This window comes from Scyliorhinus canicula, chromosome 2 (genome assembly GCF_902713615.1).
Source record: "Scyliorhinus canicula chromosome 2, sScyCan1.1, whole genome shotgun sequence".
NCBI lineage: Eukaryota > Metazoa > Chordata > Chondrichthyes > Carcharhiniformes > Scyliorhinidae > Scyliorhinus > Scyliorhinus canicula.
Window position 1 is genome coordinate 161471371 of NC_052147.1, and position 20900 is coordinate 161492270.

General features: G+C 48.4%; 1 protein-coding gene across 1 annotated transcript in view; it reads right to left on the reverse strand.

Moving 5' to 3' along the window:
- Window positions 1-19774, reverse strand: part of LOC119962290 (cell wall protein DAN4-like) — a 37835-nt gene extending 18061 nt beyond the window's left edge. Inside the window, exons 1-3 of the mRNA XM_038790278.1 lie at window positions 19723-19774; window positions 19472-19596; window positions 8660-8782 (exon numbers count right to left, since the gene is read on the reverse strand). Of these exons, the coding sequence (XP_038646206.1) occupies window positions 8660-8782; window positions 19472-19596; window positions 19723-19774 (300 nt within the window). The remainder of the gene's footprint in view (window positions 1-8659; window positions 8783-19471; window positions 19597-19722) is intronic.
- Window positions 19775-20900: the final 1126 nt, after the last annotated feature.

Genomic DNA, 20900 nt, shown 5'->3' on the forward strand with positions numbered 1-20900 from the left:
GGTACAGTGGTCCAAGATCACATGCCCCTGGTGCAGACTCCATTCAGAGGATGGGTGTGAGCGCGCTGTCAGCAGAAAGACAGGAGTCAGACTCTGGCCTAAAGTGAGGAGCACCAGAGCTTTCCTCCCAGTGAGTTATCATCACTCCCTTGACCACTGACAGCACCAACACAGGCCCATCACCCTGGAGTGATGTTACACAGACCCTTGGAGGGGCGGAAGAGGGTTGTCATGGAGGGTGTAGTGTGGGGGTGCTGGAGGCAAATTGAGAGAAGGTTGAGCTGACAGACACAGCCTTGTCCAAAGAGAGTCTGAAGATGATGACGGGTTCCCTGGTTCACCGAATATGTCTGACCCTGTCCTCCCTCCTCTGGCTCCATCTCCGGCTTCTCCCCAGGCTCATCATCCAACCCTTCCTGGTCTGCTTCCTCTTCAGATTAAGCCACATGTCCCTCCTCCTCCAGCATGTTGCCCCGCTGCTGTGCCAGGTTGTGGAGGGCACAGCAGACCACAACAAAGATGAGATGCTCTGGGGGGTTTCACGTCGGGCACCGCCGGAGCAGTCTAGATATTGGAATTGCATTTTGTGCAGTCCAATGTACCGCTCAATAACAGCACGGGTGGCAGCATGGGCCTCATTACATCGGGTCTCCGCCATGGTCTCAGGCCTCCACAGCAATGTCATCAGCCTTGACCTTAGTGAGTACACCTTGACTCCAAGAGACAACCTGTCATCCTGGCGTGGTTGTCGAAGAGACCAGGGATCTGCGAGTGCCCCAGGATGTAGTTATCATGCACGCTCCCAGAGTAACGTGCACACATGTGCATGATATGGAGTGGTCCGCACAATCTGAACATTCAGGAACATTCATAAAGTGGAACCCCTTCCTGTTAATAAAGGGGACTCCCTGATGCCCCAATGCTTGCAAGGTGACATGCATGCCATCTGGGGCACCCCTGTGATGGCATAGAATCCTTCAGTCCAAGCATCTTGAACCTGGTCCAGCTCAAAGGTGATATTGTTGGATGCCCGGGAATACAGGGCATCCGTGACCTCCCCGATGCATCTGTGGTCCATAGCTTGTGAAATTCCGTAAAGGTTCCACTCGAATCCTAAACTGAGCTGGTGGCATAAAGGTTCAGAGCTGCAGTGATGGAGAGTGAGAAAAATATTCCACCCAACCCACAGCGATGCAGTTCAGTCCAGAACATGTCCAAAACATTACAAATAAAACTAAATACAGAGCAACCACCGAAGGAGAACACAAAATAGGCAGGAAGACAACAAAGACACCAGCCATACACCAAGGGCAAAAACCAAAGGAACAATGCCAACTGCTTCTAAGGCAGCTTCAAAACCCCCACCACCTGCAGCACACATACATCGGTGGAAAGGCGCCAATATATGGGTAAGTATGTGTTTGAACATCAGTGTGTATGTATCAGTGGGAGTGTGCATGCATAAAGAGTATATGCGTGAATGACTGCAGGTGCACGCCTGTTAGAGAGCATATGTGCGCGAACGAGCAGCACAGACCACTGGAAAAGGTCATGGCAACTCAGGACAGAGCGGAAGAAGGAGAGGGCCCCCACCAACACCGGTAGCGTGCATGAAGGAAAACACAAAACCGGCAGGCATATAACGAGGACACCAGCTGCACACCAAAGACAAAATAGAGACAATTAAAAAAAAGAATACAATACCACCAGCTGTCGAGTTAGCGCATGCCTCCCACCCCCCCACCCCCATCCTCCCCAGTGGTAGATCCACATCGATGGAAAAGTGACCAATGGTGTACAGGAAAGTATGTGGGTGAGCATCAGTGCACGCATATGGGTGAGAGTGTGCATGCATAAAGAGTATAGGCGTGAATGACTGCACGTGCATGCCTGTTTGAGTGTATATGCGTGAGAAAAACGACACAGGGCACAGTGGAAGTAGGAGCGAGAACACCTCACCAACTTTCCAGCACTGGTAATTTGCCAGGGGCATAGGCCATAGAGCGAGAGGTGTTGCAGCAGACAAGCACACAGCTTCTAGACAAAAAAAAGCAACACACTGCAACTGGGCAAACAAACTCCCTCTCCCCCACCCCGACAGTTGACCTGCATCAGTGGAAAGTCGCTTGGTGAGCCAACCACCAGAAGGTCGCACCAACATGGAGCATAGCGGAGGAGGGAGAGAAAGCAAAAACCACCTCCTTCTCTCCAGCACTGGCAGCGCCTCATTCCAACGACTCCCAGGCTCCAGAGGCAGGAGGAGCTGCAACCAGTAAAAAATTAAACCACAGTTACATGGTTCCAATCATACAATTCCTAACACCACCCCCCACCCCCACCCCCCAAACAGACATAGACTAAATGCAGGACAAAAGGAAACCAAGGAACACCAGCGACCTGCACGACTTCCATAACAGGAGCAGCAGATGGTTACTGAACATTAAAAAATCACCAGGAGTCCATGAAATTGTCCCGACACAATCTCCGGGCTGCATAACCGAGCTGGGCCATCGCCCTTCCTCTCTTGCAGTATCGGCGTCTGATCTTCCATCACCGGGCCACAAGAACACAGGGGCATTAACAGCTGACCCACATGTCCAGAATGCATAGTCAATACGCAAAAAGACCTTTAAAAACAGCCACAGACTGCTCGAGCAAGTCATCGTCCATCCTCAGCCCAGTAGTAAGCCCTCCAAAATCCTCACCTCATGGCACTCCAGGTAAAAGAGACCAAAAGGCAACTACCTTCTTTCTTCCTTCCCTCCAACCAGAAAGCAGCAAGTAAATCCAAGGGGAAGAGGCAGCAGGCAAGCAGAAAAGACAGTAGCAAACAGCAAACTAACTCTCAGCTACAGAAGCCTCCAGGCATTTGCAGCTTAACAGCAGCAAACAGCAAACACACCCTGCAGCTGGGAAGTGCTCACATAACGATCAAGGTTGCTTTGTCTTTTGCAATATACTTCAGCTGTGAAGCTAGAGACTGTTCACAGTCAAAGGGAATGAAATTGACGTTCAACATAGAAGAAAGAACAGGGCTCTGTCCTGGAAGTTTTTGGTAGGACAGGCAGGCTGAAGCTGTTATTGTCCCTGTTATGGTTCTTTGGTTCTTCACAAAAGATGGCTTGAAGGCTTCACAGACACAAAGCCCCTCACACGCGCCCCCCCCCCCCCCCCCCCCCACCGGCCAAGGGGAGACCCCTGACCTAGAATGCTTCAGCCCCCTGAACAAGTTCACCCCTGAGGGAGATTCCCACTCCCCAAGTACTGGGCCAGCAGCTCCTGTGCCCTTGACCTGTATGTCACTTCCCCTCAGTAGCCATTGCACCAGCTTCATATTTTTGAAACGGAAGACTAAACGATGCTTGCCTGAATTCTCGTTGTGGAGCCCAGTAATCTCTGGGAGGCCGCTGCATTTGACTTCAATCTTGCTAATGAGATTGAAATAAATGCAAATGAGGATTAATGATATTCTCGCCATATTTGGGTGAGATCCTGAACTCTCCATCGGGAGGGGGCTGGGTAAATTGCAAACTGGGTAAAATCCACTGTGCCCTGGTCCGCACGTCCAAATCCATGCTGGGCTTAAGGCAGTGGTTAAATCACACCCTACATCATAGTCCCCATGGTAATTCTCATCTGCAGCTCACCATTCTTATGAAACACACTTTGTGCATTTACACACATGTACTTCAAACCTAAATTAGACTTCATTGTATTTTCTGAGATTCCACCTAATTCTATATTATCTCTAACCGTCCCTCCCACTCCCCTGCGCATCTTGTTTCCATTTTTTAATACATCTCAGTGTCTAACCATCTGCTGAATAACCCTTCCTCTACCCCATACCCCCCCCCCCCCCCCCCCCCCCACATCCCCAGCACTAATTAACTTGCCCACAAGGAGAGGGTCCCAGCTCTGTATAAGTGCAACTCAATCACATTGGGCCTGCTGCAGAGCTGGACTGAATGACCCAAGAATCTGAAGCCCTCCTTCCTGCAATACATCTCTTGCTCCACATTGTCCTGTGATGACCTCCTATTTTTACTCTCGAGGAATGATGGGTGAGGAGGAACTTGTGCAAAATATGATTCAGGCAAGACGGTTTTTGAAAGAGCTGAATTTTTAGCTCGGAACCAAATAGGTCCCTAATTCTGCAAATGATCTACAGATCATGAACCAGAGGATGGGAAGAGGGGTGGAATAATTGACAAGGCTACAGAGGGGATCTGAGGTGGTGAAGACAACAGCTTTAGTTTGGATTTGGATTTGGATTTTGTTTATTGTCACGTGTACCGAGGTACAGTGAAAAGTATTTTTCTGTGAGCAGCTCAACAGATCATTAAGTACATGGGAAGAAAAGGAAATAAAAGAAAATACATAATAGGGCAACACAAGGTAAACAATGTAACTACATAACACCGCATCGGGTGAAGCATACACGGGTGTAGTATTAATGAGGTCAGTTCATAAGAGGGTCATTTAGAAGTTGGGTAACAGCTCGGAAGAAGCTGTTTTTGAATCTGTTCGTGCGTGTTCTCAGACTTCTGTATCTCCTGTCTGATGGCAGAAGTTGGAAGAGTGAGTAAGCCGGGTGGGAGGGGTCTTTGATTATGCTGCCCACTTTCCCCAGGCAGCGGGAGGTGTAGATGGAGTCAATGGATGGGAGGCAGGTTTGTGTGATGGACGGGGCGGTGTTTACACTCTCTGAAGTTACTTGTGGTCTTGGGCTGAGCAGTTGCCATACCAGGCTGTGATGCAACCAGATAGGATGCTTTCTATGGTGCATCTGTAAAAGTCGGTAAGAGTTCATGTGGACATGTTAAATTCCTTAGTTTCCTGAGGAAGTATAGGCACTGTTGTGCTTTCTTGTGGTAGCGTCGACGTGGGTGGACCAAGACAGATTTTTGGAGATGTGCACCCCTAAGAATTTGAAACTGCGAACCATCTCCACCTCGGCCACATTGATGCTGACAGAGGTGTGTACAGTTCTTTGCTTTCTGAAGTCAATGACCAGCTCTTTAGTTTTGCTGGCATTGAGGGATAGATTTTGTCGCTGCACCAATCCACTAGGTTCTCTATCTTCCTCCTGTAATCTGACTCTACGTTATTCGAGATCCAGCCCACTATGGTCAACTCGTCAGCAAACTTGTAGATGGAATTTTCACAGTGTTTAACTGAAGGTAATTGTAGCTCATCCAGAGATCTGGGAGCATCAAGAACAACTGGATCACATGGAACTGGGAGCCCTTCAGAACCCACGTTCAGAAAGAAAAGCGGAGATTCAACATCACATGGTGATGATTTCAGATGCATTGGTATTCATCTTCCTATAATCCATAGACTCTGGAATAGTGCATGCCGTTTGGGAAGTGTCAAGTGCATCCCATTATTTCTGAAAGGGGGAAGAGAGAAAACCAGGAACCATAAACCTGTTAGCACAGAAAATGCTGGAATCTATAATAAAGGATCGGATACTATGATTCTATTCTGTGAACTGGACAGTCCAGAAATAATGGTCGGATTGAGCAGTGTCAGCGTGAGTTAATGAAGAAGTCATGCATGAAAAACCTAGAATTTACAGTGCAGAAGGAGGCCATTTGGCCCATCGTGTCTGCACCGGCCTTTGGAAAGAGCACCCTACTTAAGCCTCACGCCTCTACCCTATCCCAGTAACCTCACCTAACCTTTTTGGACAGCAAGGCAATTTATCATGGCCAATCCACCTAACCTGCACGTCTTTGGACTGTGGGAGGAAACCGGAGTATCCAAAGGAAAGCCACGCAGACATGGGGAGATCGTACAGACTCCACACAGACAGTGACCCGAGCTGGGAATTGAACCTGGGACCCTGGAGCTGTGAAGCAACACTGCTAACCACTGTGCTACCGTGCTGCCTAGGATGTAACTGGTACATAGAACATACAGTGCAGAGTCCATTCGGCCCATCACGTCTGCACTAACCAACTTATGCCCTCACTTCCAACCTATCCCCGTAACCCAATGACCCCACCTAACCTTTTTGGTCACTAAGGGCAATTTATCATGGCCAATCCACTTAACCTGCACATCTTTGGACTGTGGGCAGAAACCAGAGCATCCAGAGGAAACCCACGCACACGCGGGGAAAATGTGGAGACACTGCACAGACAGTGACCCAGCAGGGAATCAAACCTGGAACCCTGGCGCTGTGAAGCCACAGTGCTAATCACTTGTGCTACCGTGCTGCTATGAATGGAATAGAATGAGCTGAATAGGTAAGGAACCAGTGGATGTGGTGCATTTGGATTTTAAAAAAAGGTTAGTAACTAAATCTTGAAGGGTTGGGAGGTTATACACTGGCATGATTAATGATGGGCTAACAGACAGGCAACAGAGATTAGGAATACATTGGTCATCCTCGGGTTGGCTCTCTGTGGCAAGTGGAGTACCGTCGGATTAGTACTTGGGCCCCAACCACTCACAATCTATATCAACGAGTTGGATATGAGGAACAAATGTAATAAATGTAACAAGTGTAAAAGTAACTGGAATGTGAATTGTGAGGAGGAGACTAGGCACATGGGAACATTTATAGACACATAAAACTTAACTTGCCAGTCCCAAACCCTCTCAGATATCTGTGCTCCTCTATTTCTAACCTTTCTTTCATCACATCATCCTTTCACCTATTTTTCAGGTTCCACCATTGATTGCTATGCCTTAATTGCCTCAGTCCCAAACTCCAGAATTCCCTCCTTACACCTTTTCACCCCTCCATGTCATCTTCCGGCTTTAAGACATCTATTAAATTGCTTGCCCAAGACAGAAGTAGGATTGGAAAAACTCTGAAGCTCAAGGAACTAGAAATAAACATTTTTGGTCATCTGCCCTATTTTCTCCATGTGTGTCGGTTTGTTTTATAATGCTCCTGTGAAGTGCCTGAGCACAGTCCATTATGTCAAAAGGTGCTACATAGCCATAAGCTATTGCTGTTGTTGAAAGGTAACTGTGAGAGAGCCAGGAAGCATAGCCATTGTGCAAGTTGGCTTGGTTAGTATTTGGACAATGGAGTTGGACAATGGAGGATATTCATTGAAGAGGCCACCTGCATCAAAATTGATGTTACAATTTATTCTACAATTGCCCTATCACTGACCCAAGCTTGTTCCATGTTGACAGCATTGCCTTCCAAAACTATCCCGACATTCCTGAGTCACAGCGGGGTACTTTACTGGTTTCTGCTGTCTGGGGGGCCAATGAAAAATATTAGCGAACAGGGAACTAACTTTCAAATGTCCTATCATGTACCTGGGAATCCATTCTTGTTGGTTCTGTGTCACGTGATGTGTAGTGATGTCAACAGAGTGCCCAGGCTTTGAGCAGATCACCATCTTGATTGTATGGACAGCACCCTTAATAAACCTCTCATAAACCTCTCATCATGTTTTACAAGAATCCAGAATGTGGACACCTCCATAACCTTTCTCTTTGAGGCAACAAAGACATATAACAGAAGAGAAAACTGGCGAAGAGGATTGAGACAGAAAAATCGCTGGGAAGAAAATTTGTTGACTAACTGTGGCACGGCATCAGGAAGAATGGAAAATTCAAACACGCACATACGTCGGGTGACGCGCTGCCACCAATGTGAAGGTTTAAACAAATTTTCAACAGCAACTGTGAGTAACAAGACCAACAGTCGGGGAAGACTTGAGTGCGTTGAAGTGAGTGGGGGTCTGGGCTTCAGGGACCATGCACGTGGCGAAGATACACGGGCAACAGGGAATGGGGACTTTGTAATCTGTCAACTCTGCTTGGTCCAAGGGCCGCATGTGGTGCAGTGGTTAGCACTGGGACTGCACCGTTGAGGGCCCGGGTTCGAATCCCGGCCTTGGGTCACTGTCCGTGTGGAGTTTGCACATTCTCCCCATGTCTGCGTTGGTTTTGCCCCCACAACCCAAAGATGTGCAGGTTAGTTGGATTGGCCATGCTAAATTGCCTCTTAATTGGAAAAAAAAAATTGGGTACTCTAAATTTATAATGAAAAAACTCTGCTTGGCCACTGCTTGGGTGAAAAGTCGAAATAAAGTCAGGCAAAAGGGAAAGATTTCCTCGTGCTTGTTCAAGGGATCGTTTGTGCGCTCTTTTCCATACCAATCGGAAGGTAGGAAGTGTGGACCCTAGGGAAACCCAGGCGCCATAGAAACGTTTAATGTGGATTATGAAACATGGAATTCAACCGTAGAAAGATTCCAAATGTGTTTAATAGTCACCCAGACACTGAAGGACCTAAAGGTTGCAACATTTCTCAGCTCAGTTAGCCGTAAACGTTTATGTTGCTATGGAATCTTGTTCACCAGCAAAATCAGGAGATATGTCCTTCAGCGAATTAATGAAAATCGTAAAGCGACATTTCTCTCCTAAACTATTATTGATTACAGAAAGATCTGGTTCCAACTTATCAACATCTTTGATTGTATGAGTAACTTCTCTTAATAAACCTCTCATCGTGTTTTACAAAAATCCAGAGTGTGGGCACATCCATACCTTTTATCTTTGTTGCAAAAAATATATACATGTTCCGTGGTAGATCATTGTGTCATTTTACTGTCACACAAAAACTTCCAATGTTTGGATTAATCACAACAGTGAATCAAATGTCTGACAATGTAATACTCACAGCATCCGGGATAGGTATCAGTGCACAATTTGCGGGATCCAGTCCAGAGTTTTTGTTGCACACAGTTTCCTGGATATCAATCGTTAAATTGACTGGAGTTTCACCTTCTGAGAAAACAGGATTCTAATCAAAGGATTAGAATTACAATTAATGAAGGATGCTTCAGGTCACACTCATAAATAATGATACAGGGCTTTATTCGCAGCCTGACTGGGCCCAAACAGGTGGGTGAATTTTTTAAAATGACTGTGACTGTACACAACTGGAAATCCCACCTCCTTTTCTGCCCTTGCCTGATATTCCTTTGTGAAGAATGGTCTTACAATGTGACCAAGTTTCTTGTATTTGAAGAGTTTGTCCCTTATATTGACAGTTTGCCCAGTGTCCATTAAATAACATTCATGTGTACTTTATTACTAGGACAAGCTGTGGGAGGCTGAGCCTCTTTGTTTCCTCTGTGAGCATGCCCGCTGTGGCCTTGGGCCGCTAAGGGATGTTATGCTCAGTAACATTCCACCATCTAACTCTTAAGCTCAGCACCATCACCACCACCACACCCAAACCTCTGCCATCATCCTCCAGAAGTCTCAGAGTCAAAGTGTTTCTTATTGGATTGGATTGGATTTGTTAATTGTCACGTGTACCGAGGTACAGTGAAAAGTATTTTTCTGCAAGCAGCTCAACAGATCATTCAGTACATGGAAGAAAAGGAAATTAAACAAAATTCAAGAAAAGACAAGAAAATACATGAGAATACATAATAGGGCAACACAAGAAATACAATGTAACTACATAAGCATTGGCATCGGTTGAAGCATACAGGGTGTAGTGTTAATGAGGTCAGTCAATAAGAGGGTCATTTAGGTGTCTGGTGACAGTGGGGAAGAAGCTGTTTTTGAGTCTGTTTGTGCGTGTTCTCAGACTTCTGAATCTCCTGCCCGATGGAAGAAGTTGGAAAAGTGAGTAAGCCGGGTGGGAGGGATCCTTGATTATGCTGCCTGCTTTCCCCCGGCAGCGGGAGGTGTAGGTGGAGTCAATGGATGGGAGACAGGTTTGTGTGATGGACTGGGCGGTATTCACGACTCTCTGAAGTTTCTTGCCGTCCTGGGCCAAGCAGTTGCCATACCAGGCTGTGATGCAGCCCGATAGGATGCTTTCTATAGTGCATCTGTAAAAGTTGGCAAGGGTTAATGTGGACATGCCGAATTTCCTTAGTTTCCTGAGGAAGTATAGGCGCTGTTGTGCTTTCTTGGTGATAGCGTCGACGTGAGTGGACCAGGACAGATTTTTGGTGATGTGCACCCCTAGGAATTTGAAACTGGATAAAAGTTGGACACCCTGGGGAGCAAGAACTTCCAAGCCAGCCCACACTAATGGCGAGATCAGTTTAGTCTGTCACAATGATGTGATGTGTGTATGTGTGACATCAATCTTTAATTTCATCGGCTGGTCAAATGTTTATTGAACAGCTTCAAATGAACTTTTAAAAAAGCAAGCAAAGCATTGGCGGCGATTATCTAGCCGCAAAGCACCCAATATGTCACGAGAATAATGGGAGGGACCAGAAACGAGGTTCACATTGGGCGCTTGTGTGATTGGAATGCACTGACTTCTCTTTGATGTGGTCAGTGTTTGGAAACATTGGGGTATCAGCAGTTTGAGTCAGAGGAGAGATGAATGAATCAAGGCTGCAGATGGTTTGTGGAAGCTATCAATCACAGCCCACTGCGAGAAATTAATGAATGGCTTGCAGCTCATGGATCTGAGGGTCTGAACACAGGCCACAGCTGTTCTCCTGCAAGGGATGGACATGTGGAGCTTATAGGTAAGTGTTACAGCTGTCATTATTTTCACTGCCCCTCTGTGGACTACATTCTACCTTCCAAGTATGGGTCTCTTTTCTGGGTTGGGGGTCTGGAGAGGGGGAGGTCTATGGGAGGGGGGGGGGACTCTTTAGTCAGGGAGTCCCTGTCAGGATCCCATTGATCATAGGGTCTCTGTGGGGTCCCTTTAGTCAATGGGTCTCTGTCAGGAGCCCCATTAATCATAGGGTCTCTGTGGGGTCCCTTTAGTCAGTAGGTCTCTGTCAGGAGTCCCATTAGTCATAGGGTCTCTGTGGCGGTCCTTTTAGTCCGGGGTCTCCATGGGGATGGGTTCATTTAGTTAGGGGATCCCTGGGGATCCCCTATTAAGGGAATCCCTCGAGGATCTGCACTATTATAGGGGTTGCTGGGAGGTCTCCTTATTACATGGGTCTCTGGAGGGGTGGTCTCCCTATTATAGGCGTCCCTGGGGGTGGGAGGGGTAGGTTTCTCCATATTAATGGGGCTACAGGGAGAGAAGGTGGTACTGGCTAGTGTGTATGCCCCAAATTGGGACGATGCGGGTTTTATGAGGCGTATGTTGGGACGGGTTCCGGATCTGGAGGCGGGAGGTCTGATCATGGGGGGAGGGACTTTAATACGGTGTTGGATCCTTCACTGGATCGGTCCAGCTCTATGACGGGTAGGAGGCCAGCGGCGGCCAAGGTACTGAGAGGGTTTATGGATCAGATGGGTGGGGTGGATCCATGGAGGTTTGTGAGGCCGAGGGCACACGAGTACTCTTTCTTCTCCCACGTACATAGGGTCTACTCTCGGATAGATTTCTTCGTGGTGAGTAGGGGACTGATTCCGAGAGTGGAGGAGGCCGAGTATTCGGCCATTGCAATCTCCGACCACGCTCCGCATTGGATAGAGTTGGAGATGGGGGAGGTGCGGGACCAACGTCCGTTGTGGCGGTTGGATGTGGGGTTGTTGGCGGAGGAGGAGGTGTGTAGGAGGGTCCGGGCAAGTATTGAGGGGTACCTCGAGGTGAATGATACGGGGGAGGTTCAGGTGGGGATGGTCTGGGAAGCCCTGAAGGCAGTGATTCGTGGGGAGCTGATATCCATCCGGGCACACAGGGAGAGGAGCGAGAGGAGTGAGAGGGATAGACTGGTGGGAAAGATGCTGGAGTTGGACAGGAGGTACGCAGAGGCACCAGAGGAGGGACTGTTAGGGGAGAGGTGCAGCCTGCAGGCTGAATTTGATTTGCTGACCACTAGAAAGGCGGAGGCACAGTGGAGGAAGGCACAAGGGGCAGTGTACGAACATGGTGAAAAGGCGAGTAGGATGCTGGCTCATCAGCTCCGCAAGCGGGATGTGGCTAAGGAAATTGCTGGAGTGAGAGACAAGAGTGGGAATGTGGTGCGGAAGGGGGTAGAGGTGAATGAGGTCTTCAAGGACTTTTATGGGGAACTGTACCGGTCGGAGCCAACGGGGGAGAGGAGGGGAATGGAGAGGTTCCTTGACGGGCTTTCTTTCCCGAGGTGCAGGAGGAGAAGGTGGAGGGGTTGGGTGCGCCGATTGAGCTGGAGGAGCTAGTTAAGGGGATCGGGCAGATGCAGTCAGGGAAGGCACCGGGGCCGGATGGGTTCCCGGTGGAATTTTATAAAAAGTTTGTGGACCTAGTGGGCCCCTTGCTGGTGCGGACACTCAATGAAGCGTGGGAAGGGGGGACTTTGCCCCCGACGATGTCGCGGGCGCTGATCTCGTTAATTTGAAAGAGGGACAAGGACCCCCAGCAGTGTGGTTCATACAGGCCCATATCTCTCCTCAACGTGGATGCTAAGGTCCTGGCAAAAATCCTGGCCACCAGGATAGAGGACTGTGTGCCAGAGGTTGTGCACGAGGACCAGACAGGTTTCGTGAAGGGAAGGCAGCTGAACACGAATGTGCGGAGATTGTTGAATGTCATCATGATGCCGGCGATTGAGGGGGAGGCAGAGATAGTGGTGGCACTGGATGCGGAGAAGGCCTTCGATAGAGTGGAGTGGGGGTACCTATGGGAGGTGTTGGGGAGGTTTGGATTTGGTGAAGGGTTCATTAGATGGGTACGGCTGCTATATGAGGCCCCAGTGGCGTGCGTGGCCACGAATAGGAGGAGGTCGGAGTACTTCCGGCTTTACAGAGGGACCAGGCAGGGTTGCCCCCTGTCCCCCTTGTTGTTTGCACTCGCAATCGAGCCGCTGGCGATGGCGTTGAGGGATTCAGAGAGGTGGAGAGGCTTGGTGCGAGGTCGAGAGGAACATAGGGTGTCGTTGTATGCCGATGACCTGTTACTGTATGTGGTGGACCCGGCGGGAGGGATGCCTGGAGTGATGGTGTTGCTAGCTGAGTTTGGGACCTTTTCAGGTTATAAATTAAATTTAGGCACGAGGGAGGTGTTTGTGGTGCACCCTGGAGACCAGGAGGAAGGAATTGGTAGGCTCCCGCTTAGGCGGGCAGGGGAGAGCTTTAGGTACCTGGGGATGCAGGTGGCCAGGGACTGGGGGACTCTTCACAAGCATAACTTCACCAGACTTGTAGATCAGATGGAGGAGGAGTTCAAAAGGTGGGACATGCTGCCATTATCATTGGCGGGGAGGGTACAGTCCATCAAAATGACGGTGCTTCCGAGGTTCTTGTTCCTCTTTCATCTTTATCCCCAGGGCCTTCTTTAGGAGAGTGACTAGCAGTATTTTGAGCTTTGTGTGGGCACATGGGACTCCGAGAGTGAAGAGGGTGTTCCTGGAGCGAGGGAGGGATAGAGGCGGGCTGGCGCTGCCCAACCTTCTGGGGTACTATTGGGCAGCCAATGTGTCAATGGTGCGTAAATGGGTGATGGAGGGGGGAGGGGCAGCATGGAAAAGAATGGAGATGGCGTCATGTCGAGGTACGAGCCTCTGTGCCATGGTAATGGCACCGTTGCCGCTCTCCCCTAAGAGGTTTACCACGAGCCCGGTGGTGGCGGCGACCCTAAGAATCTGGGGACAGTGGAGACGGCATCGGGGGGAAACAGGGGGCTCGATGGAGGCTCCACTGGGTGGCAACCATCGGTTCATCCCGGGGAACAAGGATGGGGGATTTAGGGGGTGGCAAAGGGCGGGCATCAGCAAATTGAGGGACCTGTTTATTGGCGGGAGGTTTGTGGGCCTGGGGGAACTGGAAGATAAATTTGGCTTTCCCCAAGGGAACATGTTCTGATACTTGCAGGTAAAGGCGTTTGCTAGGCGACAGGTAGAGGGATTCCCTCTGCTGCCGTTGCGGGGGACGATGGACAGAGTGCTTTCGGGGGTGTGGGTCGGAGAGGGGAAGGTGTCTGACATCTATAAGGTAATGCAGGAGGTGGAGGAGTCGTCAGTGGAGGAGCTGAAGGCTAAATGGGAGGAGGAACTTGGGGAGCAGATAGAGGACGGGACTTGGGCGAATGCCTTGGAGAGAGTCAACTCTTCCTCCTCATGTGCGAGGCTTAGTCTCATCCAATTTAAGGTGCTGCACCGGGCCCACATGTCCGGGACTAGGATGAGTAGGTTCTTTGGGGGTGAGGACAGGTGCACCAGATGTTCGGGGAGTCCAACGAACCACGCCCATATGTTCTGGGCATGCCCAGCACTGGAAGAATTCTGGAAGGGGGTGGCGGGGACGGTGTCGAGCGTGGTTGGATCCATGGTCAAACCAGGGTGGGGACTCGCGATTTTTGGAGTTGCGGTAGAGCCGGGAGTGCAGGAGGCGAAAGAGACCGGTGTCCTGGAATTTGCGTCCCTAGTAGCCCGTCAAAGGATTCTGCTACAGTGGAAGGATGCAAGGCCCCCAAGTGTGGAGACCTGGATCAGTGACATGGCGGGATTTATAAAATTGAAAAGGGTCAAATTTGCCCTGAGAGGATCAATACAAGGGTTCTATAAATGATGGCAGCCTTTTCTGGACTTCCTGGCTCAAAGATAGGTAACTTGGTCAATAGCAGCAGCAACCCGGGGGGGGGGTGTTCCTTATTGTAGTGTCTATTCTGTAACTTTATATTGTGTTAATTTGCGTTGTTGTTAAAATGCTGTGTTGTTCATGGAGGTGGGGCGAATGTTTATGACTGTTAATATTATTGTTATTTTTGGTATTTTACTATGGTGCGTTATTGTTGTATAAGTTTAAAATTTTTCAATAAAATTTATTTTTAAAAAAAAGAAGCGGGGGGTGGTGGTTATGAAGGGTGGGGTGTGCAAAGGCGGGCATGACAAGGGCGGGGGGAAGAAAGGGGAAGGGGGTCCTTAAAGGTGCGGGGATCACCCCGCCAAACCCACCCAAAATGACACGTAGTCATTTTTCGGCTGAATCATGCCCAATTCCTCCCCTTGGATCAGTAATAGTAACCATGGAACTACTGACATTTAGGGCAGGATTCTCCATCCTGCCTCACCGGATTTCTGGTGTAGCACACCCCTGCTGGCGGGGGTATTCTCCATCTCGCCAGTTGGTCAATGGGGTTCCCCATTGTGGGCAGCACCACGCCATCGGGAAATCCCCAGGAATGAGTGCGTTGCCGGCGTAATGGAGAATTCCAATAGCAAGAATCCAGCCGTTAGTATCCCAGGGGGCTGGTTTAGCACAGGGCTAAATCGCTAGCTTTGAAAGCAGACCGAGGCAGGCCAGCAGCATGGTTCAATTTCTGTACCAGCTTCCCCGAACAGGCGCCGGAATGTGTGACTAGGGGCTTTTCACAGTAACTTAATTTGAAGCCTACTTGTGACAATAAGCGATATTTCATTTAATTTCTTTTAGGAAGACTGTACTTACACAGCCCCATCTACATGGAACTCCAAACCCAATGTGGTTGATTGTTTAATTTGGAATGACCTCGTTGACAGAAACTCTTGCAATTCAAGAAAGTGACTCAGAGTCATCTTCTCAAGTGTAATTGGGAGTAAACAAGAAATGCTGGACTTCCCAATGAGGCCAACACCCCATGAGTGAATTTAAAAAACACAGGGACTCAAGGCATGAATTGTATTGAAATATTTTATTTCCTTGTTCCCAAAAACCATAATGTAAATCCAGCATAAAATAGTGAACAGCAGGAAATTGTATCACCCCATAACACAGAGATTCGAAAATGCCACAATAAAATAGAAACCTTTAATCAGAAAAAAATGTGTGACTGTTCTTGCCACAGTTTCATATTGCACCATGAGAACTAAACCACAGAAATCAGCACAAACCACAAGAATGATGTTTCATTGACACCAACTGGAGGATTCTGATTAACACTGCCAAAACAGCGTAAGTGAAGTAACATTGATAGAGCAGTGGGAATCATTGCACTGCGGGTTATGTCCATCCTCTTCAGCATGACACATTAAGAGGTGGAACTGATGGAATCAATCCCCAATAGAAATCTGGACAGTGTGAGGCCACAGCTGGAGTACTGTGTGCAATTCTGGTCACCACATTATAGGAAGGATGTGATTGCACTGGACAGGGTGCAGAGGCGATTCACCAGGATGTTGCTTGAGTGACGACGAGATGTTGGATAGGCTTGGGTTGGTTTTGCTGGAGCAGACAAGACTGAGGGGGGATCTGATTGAGGTGTACAAGATTATGAGAGGCATGGACAGGGTGGATAGGGAGCAGCTGTTCCCCTTAGTTGAAGGGTCAGCTATGAGGGATCAGAAGTTCAAAGTGAGGGGCTGGAGGTTTTGGGGCGATTTGAGGATAAACCTTTTTACCCAGAGGGTGGTGATGGTCTGGAATGCACTGCCTTGGAGGGTTGCCTCACATCCTTTAAAAAGTACTTGGATGAGCGCTTGGCAGTCATAACATTCAAATAATGGGCCAAGTGCTGGCAAATGGGATTAGGTTGGGCGGTCAGGTGTTTTTCATGCTTCGGGGCAGACATAATGACCAAAAGGACTCCTCTGGGTTGTATTATTCTGTGATTCTGAGTATGTCCTTGGCAGCCTCTTGTTTCAGGAACCATACTCTGTTTTCTGCAGAGGAAGACGGTGAGCTGAGAAGGTGCACAATTCTCGGCTGTCTGTTTTCTCTGAGCCCTCTCCTCGAAAAGCTGAACTTTTCACTTCTGCTTGCTTCTTCCAACGTCCTTCCAGACTGTCAGCCTCCAGAGCTCACAGTATGAAAGTGTCAATGACCACCATCTTTATATCTCCCTTCCAGGTATCCTTATAGTGGAGGTATAGATGCCCAGAAGGTCAACCCAGTGGCCAATTCACTGTACAGAAGGTATTTGGGTATGTGGTCATCATCCGTCAAATAAATATGACCAAGCCAGTGCAGATATCATTGGCTTAGCAATGAGTGCCTGCACCAGAATCTCTGAGCTGGTGATCTGATTCTGCCAAGAGATGCTGAGGATACATCTGAGACAGTGGAGGTGGAAACTGTTCAGCCTATTCTCCTGCCCAGTGTATGTTGCTTAGGCCCCACCACTGTAAGGGAGAGCGCTGAGGTTGCAAGTTTGGTAGACTTGCAGTCTGATGTTCCCAACCCAGGTTGCTGTTGTTCTACACTCTCCAACTCAGCTTCGGCATAACAGCTGCAGCTTTTGTGATGTGTGTTTTGGTTTCAGCATCAGTAACAGATTGCTGGTGATTGTGGAACTGAGATAAGTGAAGCTATCAACAATCTCCAGCATCACATTGTCAATGCTGATAGATGGTGATATCGCAATATGACAATTGTCTTCCTAATGCTGACTGTAACAACCAACTCTTTAGCAGTGTGAGAGAGCCTGTCCATTATATGACTGCAACTGTTCCTCACTATGGAATATTAATGTAGCATCTTTGCTGTAGAAAAATCCTGCTGAAAACTTGGCTGAACTCTAACCTGTTTGACCCCACTGTGGGTCACAAGAGGTGAATATACAACAAGTGTAAAGTATGTCTCCCTGTCGCACATAAACCTATTGCTGCTGGAAGTAAAGCTACCAGTGACAATCGCTTTTTAAGATATTGACTGCCTTTAGGAAACTGGGATTCAACCAGAATGCATTTCAGCAATCATCGGCCCTTTACCTTCACTGGATGGGAAGCACTGAACTGAGACAACACAAGCAATGCTTGTGCTGCAGTCTGCACCTAAATCATGACTGTCAGCTACAGATTAAAGTGGGAGGTTTGCAGACTAATCCCCATTTTAAATGCTACCTTGGTCAGTATCATTGTTCAATCTTAACATAAAAGGCATGATTTGAAAATGATTACTCAGGAATACATAAGGTTCCTGAACAAAAGGTGATTGGCTAACACAAGAATTTTGGTCACACAATGTACACAATCTTTTTTCCCCGCATTGTGCCAATGAAATAAAAGTTGCAGCTGCTATTAAATGAACTAATAGAATCATTACAGTGCAGAAGGAGACCATTTGGTCGATCAAGTCTGCACCGACCCTCAGAACAAGCACCCAACGTAGGCCCACGTCCCCACCCTCTCCCCATAACCCAATAACCCCATCTAATCTTTGGACAAGAAGGGACACTTCAGCATGGCCAAATCACCTAACCTGCACATCTTTGGGCTGTGGGAGGAAACTGGAGCATCCGGAAGAATCCCACACAGACACGGGTAGAATGTGTAAACCTCACACAGACAGTCTCCCAAGATCAGAATCAAACCCAGGTCCCTGGTGGTGTGAGGCAGCATTACACACCACTCTACCACCATGCCATGCCTATTGTACAGTCTCTGGAAACAGTCTAGAACACAGACTGGAAACAGATGGACTGGAATTGTCCTGTTAGAAACATATAGGGCTGGATTCTCCCATTCTAAGACGAAGTGCTGCCACCAGCGGAGGAATGGTGGTGTTTTACGATGAAAAAATTGGAGCACAACAGCCACCATCTGGTGGGGGGCTAGCAGACACGCAGCGTAGAGGCCCCGGCTCTATCTGCATATACGGCCGGGGAATTGCCGGGTCCATGACCGCACATGCACACAGCGGCGGCCTTCAGTGGCCACGCCGTGCATCAGGGCAACGGCTGCGCACAGACACGGCCTGCCAAATAGTGCCCCCCTTTAACCAGGCTCCCACTCCCGGGCCACCCCCCACCAGTGCCCCCAGCCCCTGCCTAAGCCCCTCCTGCCTGCGGATAGCTCTTCTCCGACTGGTGGCGCTGGACTCAGTCCGCAGCCGCCACGCCGAGTTCCCGAAAATAAATAGCATGAGTGGCCGACGCCATCGGGAAATCGGCCTATCGTGGGTGGAGCATCGGGGGAAGGCCTCAGGTAACATCCTGAGGCCGTCCATTTGGCTTGCAGCGTACTCTGCGAGTTGCCGTTTTGGAGGGGGCGGAACATCGCAAAAGCGACACTGTCTCTGATTTCAGCGCCAACGTGGATTCTCCGGCCAATCGCCGAATGCGAGAAAATTGAAAGTTTGCAAAATTAGCAAACCAGAAAATCAAAACAATGGGGCAAACTGTCCTCTACCTGAAACATTAATTTTCTTTCTCCACAGAAGCTCCCTGACCTGCTGGGTAATTCAATATTTTTGGTTTTACTTTAGACTTCCGTCACCCGCAATATTTTGCTTTTGTTGTGATGTGAGGAGTTGGATTTGAGCAAATTAAGAATTGCTTTTCAGCAGCATCTAGTGACCAGAGGCTAGTGCTACCAGCTTCTGGGGCAAACTGCAGCCTCATAGCAGCTCAGCAGGTATTTGCATAGGGAGATCCCATTAAAAGGTTTACAAAGAGAATTTCAAGGTTGAAATAATCAACAGTGAATGGTGACAAGTGGGAGCAATTCAGTTGGACAGAAAATGAATATTTTTGAATAAAATATATAAATTGGTCCAAAATAACCAGCATTGATCTAAAATGCTACAAGTTGTTTTTTCACATGTCACCAATGATTGTTTCTCACAATAAAATTGTTTCAAACACAATAGATGGAATTTGTGACGTTCTTTAGAGGAGAAATACAAAAGGGAATAAATTAAACTTGGTGGCACTTACATTTGTTAATTCACACTTCACAATGGCAAAGATGTTCCTTGTTGCAAATTCTTCATTCACCTTTGCAATTGTAATATCTATTGCTGTCTTAATTTCTGAAAAGGTAGAACTAGCGCATGGAATTCCTGAATTGAAAAACAAAGTGTTTTAAGGATGAATACATATGACCATTAGCCATTTGGGTTAACACCCAATGATCAGAACAACAAACAATACAACAAAACCATTCCTTAGCACATTACAATACTTGCCAGAACAGTGAAGGATCTGGGCTGCAGCAAAGACGAAGAGAATGACTTTCATTTTGCCTGTATGGATGTGGAGGTGGACACTGGATTCTGTTCCTCCCGCTGCCTGTTCGATGCTTCTATTCAATGTTTACATCAGACTACGCAAAGCAATAGCACACATTTAAGAACAATGATGTAATCTGACCACAATCATTTCACTGACTTCACTCCCTTCATTACCTGCTTGTTCAAAGTATCATTGGATGTTGCAATTTGGTTTATAAAGAATGATGTGTGTCAATTTCCAGTTTCATAATCAGTATAGAATCATAGGATTTACAATGCAGAAAGAGGCTATTCGGCCCATCTAGTCTGCACCGGCCCTTGCAAAACGCACCCGACTTAAGCTCACAACTCCCCGTACAACACCCCATCCCCGTAACCCAGTGACCCCACCTAACCATTTTGGACACTAAGGGTAATTTAGTGTGGCCAATCCACCTAACTTGCACATCTTTGGACTGTGGGAGGAAACCGGAGCACCTGGAGGAAACGCATACAGACACTGGAGAATGTGCAGATTCCACACAGACAGTGACCCAAGCCGGGAATCCAGATTCTAAATTATTTTGTGAATTTTGTAATAAATTTATGATGAAATGCAATGAAATAAAGTGGTGAATTTTCAAATTAAATCAATGAACTCGGACACATGGGGCAGGATTCTCCAAACCCCCACCGGGTCGGAGAATCGGCAATGGGCCGAGTGGCCACCCGTTTTAGGCCCATCTTGCCGGCGTAAATTAAGGTAGGTACTTACTGGCGGGACCAGGCTCCGCGGGCGGCCTCCAGGGGGTGCGGGGGGATCTGGCCCAGGGGGGTGCCTCCACAGTGGCCTGGCCCACGATCGGGGCCCATCGATCCGTGGGTGGGCCTGTGCCGTGGGGGCACTCTATTCTCCGCGTCAGCCGGTGTAACAGTCCGCGTAGGCCTATGCAGAGATGAACCCCTCCTGCGCATGCGCTGGAATGACGACAGCACACGTTGGCGCTCCCGCGCATGCGCCAACTCGCACCGGCCAGCGGAGGCCCTTCGGTGCCAGTTGGCATGGCTCAAAGCCCCTTCCATGCCAGCCGGCATGGCGCAAACATCGCTGGCGCCAGCCTAGCCACTGAAGGTGCGGAGGATTTCACTGCTTT